The 8,527-nt window shown below is 32.6% G+C and overlaps 1 protein-coding gene across 2 annotated transcripts; it reads left to right on the top strand.

Moving 5' to 3' along the window:
* The first annotated feature begins 1,519 nt into the window (after positions 1-1,519).
* Positions 1,520-7,972, top strand: LOC144567379 (uncharacterized). Of its 2 annotated transcripts, none has more exons than XM_078317505.1 (7): positions 1,520-1,718; positions 4,577-4,869; positions 6,696-6,837; positions 7,194-7,300; positions 7,389-7,451; positions 7,525-7,593; positions 7,693-7,972. In XM_078317505.1, exons 2-7 carry the CDS (start codon positions 4,606-4,608, stop codon positions 7,783-7,785), a joined length of 738 nt encoding a protein of 245 aa, XP_078173631.1. In that variant the 5' UTR covers positions 1,520-1,718; positions 4,577-4,605; the 3' UTR covers positions 7,786-7,972. The 2 variants fall into 2 exon arrangements, with proteins under 2 accessions (XP_078173631.1, XP_078173632.1); XM_078317506.1 differs by lacking the exon at positions 1,520-1,718 and adding an exon at positions 3,676-3,695.
* The last annotated feature ends 555 nt before the right edge of the window (positions 7,973-8,527 follow it).

Here is an 8,527-nt window from a genome sequence, read left to right as displayed (position 1 = left end):
TTAATCACTCTGGACCCTTGAACCAAAATGAAAAATGATGGGTGTAATTCCTTTTATTATGATGTATAATATATGTCAAAAATGTGAGCAATGTTTTCTTAAAAAAATAATATCAAATGATTAAAAATTATGTTTTAAAATCAAGAGAATTATAAAAATGGAAAGTCACATTTATTATTTATTAAAAATACTTTAGGAGGATAGTTTTTAAATTTTTATTGATAATCTAATTAACATCAAATAAGGAATTCAAGAAAAAATAATATAAAATTACGAGCAATACTTTCTCAATGTTATATAGCAGGCAAAAAAATATTATCTATGTGGTTTGAAGCCGAAAGACTTATAAAAAATTGGAAATTGATTTCTTTTATCATAAGAAATTACTAAGCCATTTGATAAAAGATCACACGAATGAGTCATCTTATATGCTGAAACAAAAACTCATTCTTTGTATTAAAAACTGTCATGAAATTAAATTATGTCCAATTATTGCATCTATGAATTATATTCTCTTACATATCACTTGCAAAACAATTTAGATTCTTTATCTAAGAAAATTTCACTTATTCAGTAATTTTAAAAGTTTTTAATCTGCAACAATTATAGATTCTTGTAAAACTTATATTAGTCAAATTTTGAACTACCTTATGAAAATTTAATACTTCAAATTACTTTATAAAATAAGTTTTTTTTTTGAAACGTAGTCTTCAATTAGTTTGATCTTTTCAATTAAAAATAAATAATTTTAAGAGCACATTATTCTAGTGTAAAATTAACATACCTTTTTATATTTTGGGATATTCAAGGCCAGAATGATTAAGTCTTCCTTTAAGAAATATTAATAAATTTGTCCTTTATACTTTATAACGAACATGCGTTTTGTATGTCTCTTAGAATGTTTAAAGGCGGATTTAAGAAGGTGGCGGAGTGACTAAGTTCTCCTTATAACGGAAAATTGGTAATTTTGTTCTTTTTAATTTACAATGAACATGTGTTCTTTTTATATATTTTTCAGAATATTCAAAGACGTAATTAAAGAAGTGCCGAGATAACTAAGTCTTCCTTATAAAAAAAATTACCAATTTTATCCTTTATATTTTATAATTTTTACAAATACTAATACTTTTCAGCTTTCTCATAAAATAAAATTACACTATAAGAATTTACTTGAGCTTTTCATTTTCCATTTTCTGATCCGTTCTCCAATCATGTTTGCATTATTGAATACAACATTACAACTGCATACACGCAATTAAATATTAATAATTTATGGGCGGACTAGGAAATTGTTTGATTTTGAAATTGAAAAACCGGGTCCAGTCAATTTTGTTCGTCAAAAGGGAGGAGTAATATGGGTCGCTGCCCTCGTGAACCCCGATAATAACTATTTATACAATAAACCCGGTTCACACCCCTATTCATGCCACAGCATACTGAAAAGTGGGGTCCAATGATCTGTACCAGGTTAGTTTAACCGATAAGGTATGTCTATTCGTTCTCTTTTCTCACTAGTTCTTTCCTTTCTTACTTTTATGCTCTCTGTCATTATCTGCTCTCTCTCTCTCCCCCTAAGACCCAACTCTGCCTCGCCTCGCCCCTCTCTCTATTTTTCCCTCAAATTTCCCTAAAAAGACATTCTAAAAACGTTTATTCGAGCACATTTTACCAGATCCGGGGATTTCTCGGCGAATTGGTGCCTGGTATCTGGCTATTAGGTATGCAGATTAAATATAAGGCCTTTTTTAGATGATTTTTATATAATCTACTTCACATAGTATAGTACAATGCAGTGTTTTTCTCACTATTTCGTAAAAAGCTTTTGAATTATGTTGTAATATTTTGAAGATCCGTGCATGCAATATTATGATCTCTACTGTCATTGATTTTATGTTTTTCTTTGAGTTTGAAGCAAATACGTGGTTTTTTTCCATTCTGACTGAAAGAAATGTTTGAGATTTAGCTTTGTTCTGGCGTGCTTTGTAAATTCAAGCTTAAATAAAGATCAGTATTGATTTCCTATGCCGTGTGCGATGTTCCATACCATGTTTTTTGGAGTATTGCGGTTATGATTTCTTTGTTTTTGCATGTACTAAATCTGAGGAGATACTACAATTGGTATAGGCGAATCATTGGGCATAAAAATATTTTTCCCTCATTTGTGGATTTTGATTTTGACCACATTGGCGAGAGCTGTCCTTTCATAAATGTAAATTTTTATTGTGAATTTCCAAAATCAATTTGATGTTTTTGTTTGTATGCACTAAAATCACACTGAATTTCCAGAAAGGTCTTGTCAATCTTTGGTACAATAGTAGTTTGTTCTTTTTCAGTTCCCAATAGTCGTATAACCCTAATTTCGAGTAATATGGTTAGGTTGCTAATTTTGGAAATATTAAATTGTTTCAAGTTTCTAGTATTGTAGTTCTTATAAAATTGGGTAATTTAAGCATCCATTCTTATGTTATTCTTATCATGGCTATTTCAATTTCAAAAACTACAATGTTTAATCATCATCAGTCAAAGTAGCATTTGAAAATGTTGGGTCAATAGGCATCATCAGTTGAAGAAACTGCATGTAATCATACTTTGGTTTGATTGAAACTTCAATTTTGTTAGAACAATCTTAGTTGCTATTATCAAGACCTTGTGATACTATGCATATTCTATTGGAGTGCCTTTTTGATATAAAGAGCTCAAAATATTTCATTGAAGTTCTGATTTTGGAAGCTTTGTCCCTTGAATTGGATCATTTAAAAGAAGTGGTACTTTGAAAATGTTGGGTCAATAGGCATCATCAGTTGAAGAAACTGCATGTAATCATACTTTGGTTTGATTGAAACTTCAATTTTGTTAGAACAATCTAAGTTGCTATTATCAAGACCTTGTGATACTATGCATTTTCTACTAGTATTATATTGGAGTGCCTTTTTGATATAAAGAGCTCAAAATTTTTCATTGAAGTTCTGATTTTGGAAGCTTTGTCCCTTGAATTGGATCATTTGAAAGAAGTGGTTTAATTGGTTAAACTGAATTTATCTTGATTGTAATTGATTATTTCTAGAACTTGTCTGATTGTTATCATGGTGCTATTTCCTTATTCCTTCCTGGTTATTGCACAATTGCATAAAATTTCTACTAAAAAGTTATCTTATTTTAGCTGCGTCAATCTGATTTCATCAAAATCTCAAGACTAACAAATGAGATATAGCGACCGGATAGTCATATTGATTTAATTGTCATTAGCTTGAGCTCTGGAAAATCTTGGTATTAACTTCTTGCATTTCAATTTCAGTCATTATTTATTTTCCAATATGGCAAAAGTAGCAGTACTGAACTTGATGGGTTCGGATGTATTGGGGAAGGGGGGTATGCATGGTTGTCACATAGTTTCATATGTTTATAAATAGGTTATATTTCATATACTTTTTCTTCATCTAAAATAAGTTAATATTTTATTATTTGACCTAGCTTCACTATATATATCAATTGAAAGTTGAAACTAGATAGTGACCCTTCACGAAAAGTCAAATCTTGTTTCCTGAATTGTGATCATCTCTTCTCTACTCAATTCTAAGAAAATATTCTAGGGCTAAATTTATTTATGAGCTGTATGAATTACAAGTTTAAGAGAGCTTTTGGGTGAAAATGAAAGATGGAGAGAGATCATGGTGACTCGGTCTAACTACATGTTTGTGAGTGTGGTTCACTCTTTCTTTGTATAAGATTTTCCCTTTTGGTTGTTACTAAAAGCTTGTCGAAGTACGGAAGTTTCTTGATGCATGTTAGGTATCGTGCTGTTTTTACTGAATGTGATAAAATAGTGGCATGTAATAAATTTGTGCCATTCCCACGTAAGTGGCAAGCCATAAACAGTGTTTAGTTTCCCATGTTTAAATAGCTGCAAAATCATTTTTACATACATTGTTTCCTCTTGTGTCTATCATGACGAACCCTCTTATGTTTATCATAAAGTTCGTCAAAAAGTCAGAAATTTCATCCATACTACATTACAAATTTTTCCCATGTAATTTTTCTAACTTGTCTGTATCTTGTGGTTGGACAACTAGGCAAGATTAATTTTTTTGTATTAGGATGTATAAATAAAACTATATATATTTACATAATATTCTAGCTAGCTCTCTGTCTTGAATATTTTGTTTCAAAGTTTCATTGGAAATACCCTATTCAAGAGAAGAAAAGAAGTATCTAAAGGTCAACATTATTATTCCATGTGATTACAACATCATCGGAACTGATAAACCAAAACATTTGCCCTGAATGATTTTGTATGCTTTATTAGACGGATTTTTTTTTTGTTTTTTTGTTTTGTTGTTTATAACATTAGGTATTGTCCAAATGTTGAAGTCCTTTGTGTGTGATACTTTTGTCCTATGCATGGGTAAATTGGCCACATTAAGATTACCATCTGGGGCCATTATATTGGAATAATACCAAATTGAATTTATGGAATTTTAAATAATGTGCCGGGCAAACAGCATGAACTGAACCTACACATTGTGATTCCGTGCTCCAGAATAAAAATGCACAAACTAACAATTATTAATACTTTCAGGGGGCACACATGCATTACTGTTCAATGCTATGATGGAGGCGGGAGGAAGTAGAGTAATGGAAACAGAGTTGCGGGCAAGCCAAGTGCAGACACCAGTGAGTCACAACCACCACCACCACCATCATCGTGCAGTGACACATCATACCTTCAGAGAGGAGAGTGGAGACGAGGAGCTCTCAGTGTTGCCGAGGCACACCAAAGTCATTGTCACTGGAAATAACAGGACCAAATCTGTCCTTGTTGGTCTCCAAGGCGTTGTCAAATCCGTCGGCTTGGGCGGGTGGCATTTTTTGGTAAGTTATTATTTTTGTTTTTCTTTTTGTGGTGGGAGTTTCATGCATTAGAATTAATTTATGTGGTAGGAGTTATTCGTTCATATGAATTAATCTGCGTGATTATTTTAGCTGGATGTATGTCTTACTTATTTTTAGCTGGTGCATAGTTAACGCAGTATTAGACAACTTGCATAGAACTCCTAGCTTTTTACACTTAAATTGCAAAAATGCCCTTCTTTTGTCCTTAGGGACCAAGGAATAGGATGCATGGATACGGATCTATGTGTCATATCTGATGCGATACAGATACTGCAATATGGTATACAAAATTTTAGGATAATGTTTAATACATATGTTCTTTTATTATTTTTTATCACGGTGCAAAGTTTATTGTTCTAAAATAACTATTATAATAACATATAAATAAATCCCAAAACTATATAATGCGAGTTAATAACAATAAGGGTAAGAAATGGCTACTAGGGAAGTTTCAGGAATGTGAATAAAATGGTTTTCCTTTGTTTTCTTTTATTTTTTTCTTAATGAAATGGAGTATTAAAAACTTTCTGAAAATAAAAAAGTCAAACTAATTGGGAAGTCCAGACCTTTTCATTTAGTCTCACATGGATTGCTGAGCTAACATATCTGGTCCTTGTTCTATAGAAAGGTGGAAGTGAAACATCAAGAAAGCAGGAAAAGGAAGTGTGCGTATGTGTGATTATATGTGGCTGATAAACATAGCCTAGTGTGTGCCTGACCATATCAGTTCAAATGTTATATATTTTGATATGCCAGCTGGTGTATCTGATATCTATTGTATGCATATTTCATATTGCACACGTCTTAGAGACGTGTTAGTCAGGCATATCTTTTAGCCTAGGTAAAAGATTAATCTTTCCTTGTCGTTCAAGGGGTAGTCAGGCATATTAGAATTCTTTCTTTTTTCCTTTTGTTGTTATCATTTTGGGGAAATAAGGAAATTAATGTACCCTTGAAAGGATAGGTAAATTTTTAATATCATTTTCACCCTTTGAAATATGAGAATATGTATCCTTGACCATGGAAAATCATATTTATATTCTCACTACAGCAATCATATACAACCTTCTATTTTCCAATTTCTTTGAAGAGATGTGTGGAGTACCCCTCCTTCCACATTGCTTATCTCCCCCATATAGGTAAAACCAGGTTATTGGGCATTTTGAAAAAAAAAAAATGTATGGAAGGAATATATACTTATGTTTTGCAGGGACAAATGGACTATTCCTGTTTTGAACTAGTTCAAATTTATGGAACTTTAGTTCAAAATCGGAGTTCTTTTCTCATAATTTACCTGTTATCACTATAATCATCAATACTTTATTGTCATATTGGCCATACTTTTATGGATGGAAATAAATCTGCTGCGACTCCAAAGAATCGCAGGGACTCTGTTATTTCAAATCCAGCCCTTCATTTTTTGGAATGCACGAATCTCAAAATCAATTGTTTTTATGCACGGACCTCAAAACAAATGAAGGGCTGGATTTGGAATAACAGGGTCACTGCGATTATTTGGAATCACAGCAGTTTTATTTCCTTAATGGATGGTCATGCTACACTAAGGTTTTTTTTTGTATATATCACTCTTAGCGGGTAAAATTGTTGTATAGTTTTTTGAAAAATTAGTGATGTCATTTAGGTAACCATGATTGCCTGTATTGTTGTCCTTTGTGTAGAAATTCTCCGACTTACAATGAAAAGGGAATTTTAATTACATATTTCATTTAATCCTCACCTGCTGCACTCTTAATCCGAAATTTTTAATAGAAGCCCTAAATTTCTTTGGATTAATTGGATGTTAGGTGCTGAAAAATGGGGAGGAAGTGAAGTTGCAGAGGAATGCATTGAGCGTGTTAGAGCCACCAACTGGCAAGGAAGATGATGCCGATTGCGACAACTCTTTTTGTAGCAGCTCTGACAGGGGCGACAAAGACATTGATTACAGTACGTGTGGGCCGTCAATTCTTGTTTTTTTTAATTGCATTCTTTCTTTTATAGCCATGGGATTTAGGTCTCCTCTAGTAAAGTACAGTAAAAGTTATTGGTAATGTTGCTACTTGCATGCAAAAATTATAAACATAGGCCACTGAGTCCACACCTAATTTGTGAATTTCTAGTGGAGTAAATATTTTGTTACATTCTTGTGGTATATATTTCTGAGATTTTGATTTAGCAATGTATGTGGATGCTATGTGGATGTTATTTTGTTATTTTGAAAGGATATGCGTCCAACTGCACATGCAATGAAAGTTATTCTGACCATTAGGTACTTGTATTTAATTGTCTAATTAATTTTACAGCTAGCTTAGACTACCAGAAATCAACTAAGCCTAGGATTAGGCACACCCGACCAGCTAAGCGAAGCCGGCAAAAGGATCCCCACTCACATAGCCTGAAGCCGCAAGCTGTGAGCATATTATATGATCATTAGTTATAGTCACTTAAACATTAGCTTCTAGAGTCCTGTAGACTATAAACATATTGTTGACTTACAGAGGATAGATCTGTCGAAGCTCGGGACTGCTGCCTTATGGAGATATTGGAAGCACTTCAACTTGGTAATGCAATTATTTACTAATTAAGGTGTCTTTGCCAATCGACTATTTGGTAAATATAATTTTGCTTTTATAGATTAACTTAGATGCAAATCTTACAAAGGAGCAGCTTCTGCATGGTGTCCGTCACCATTTCCTATCAATGGTAATTCAACATTTTAAGGTTCAATTACAACAGAAACCCTTTTGATTATTATTATTATCAAATTACTGATACATTTTTTTTTAAAATGCCCAAATTTAGCAATTGGACGAGATGCAGGTTATTATGAGTTTCATCCAGTCAGCAAGGCGCGTGAAGGTGATTAACTCAGAGGCCGAAGGGCCTGTTAGATGATCAAATAATAATAATATAATGCTGTCAGAGAGATTATGTTGGAATGAGATAAAATTTTCTATGTTGTATGCTTGCAGCAAAATATGAACTTGAATTAGCGTATCTTACTCAACTAATGTTATTATTGTTCCATTTATTTTTACTAATTTATCAGGCTAAATACTTTCAGAGCATAGTTATTCTGGTATTGGTCTCTCTTCTTTCTACTAATTTTGGTGCGGGTGATGATCGCTTAATTTTTTAATTGTGGTTAGTCCTGATAGTAAATGTATCAATGAGAGAGCCCTTCAAAGTTTCACAATTGAAACCATTTGATAAGAAAAATTATTGGATCGCTCATTACTAGTTTGGATTCTTCCCTTGTGCTTGAATTAGATGTCGATCGTCAGATTTTTGTTGAACAGCGTCAGATCTTCAGCAATCATTGCTTATCCTCTCTTAGTTGTAGATGCATTTTTTGATGAAACATGAATGTGGTTGCGGTTGCAATTTAAAGATGACCAGAAAGTGCTGATTTAATAAACAGCGCCTGGCTCTGAAAAGTTGTGCTTCAATAACCACCGACAGATTCTACACCAAGTCAAGTTGTACGCCAGATCCAACAACCATTAATTGAATTGAATGAATCTAAACTTTTAGGAGGACATTTCAAAATCTCTCAATTTTAAAAGAACAAACTACTAACTTTTGGTATCTGGCTTCCTTTTTATAATATTTATTTATCTTTCAATGGTTATTGAGA

The sequence above is a fragment of the Carex rostrata genome, chromosome 16 (assembly GCF_964058835.1).
Source record: "Carex rostrata chromosome 16, lpCarRost1.2, whole genome shotgun sequence".
Classification (NCBI taxonomy): Eukaryota; Viridiplantae; Streptophyta; class Magnoliopsida; order Poales; family Cyperaceae; genus Carex; species Carex rostrata.
This window is presented reverse-complemented; position numbering and strand designations above follow the sequence as displayed.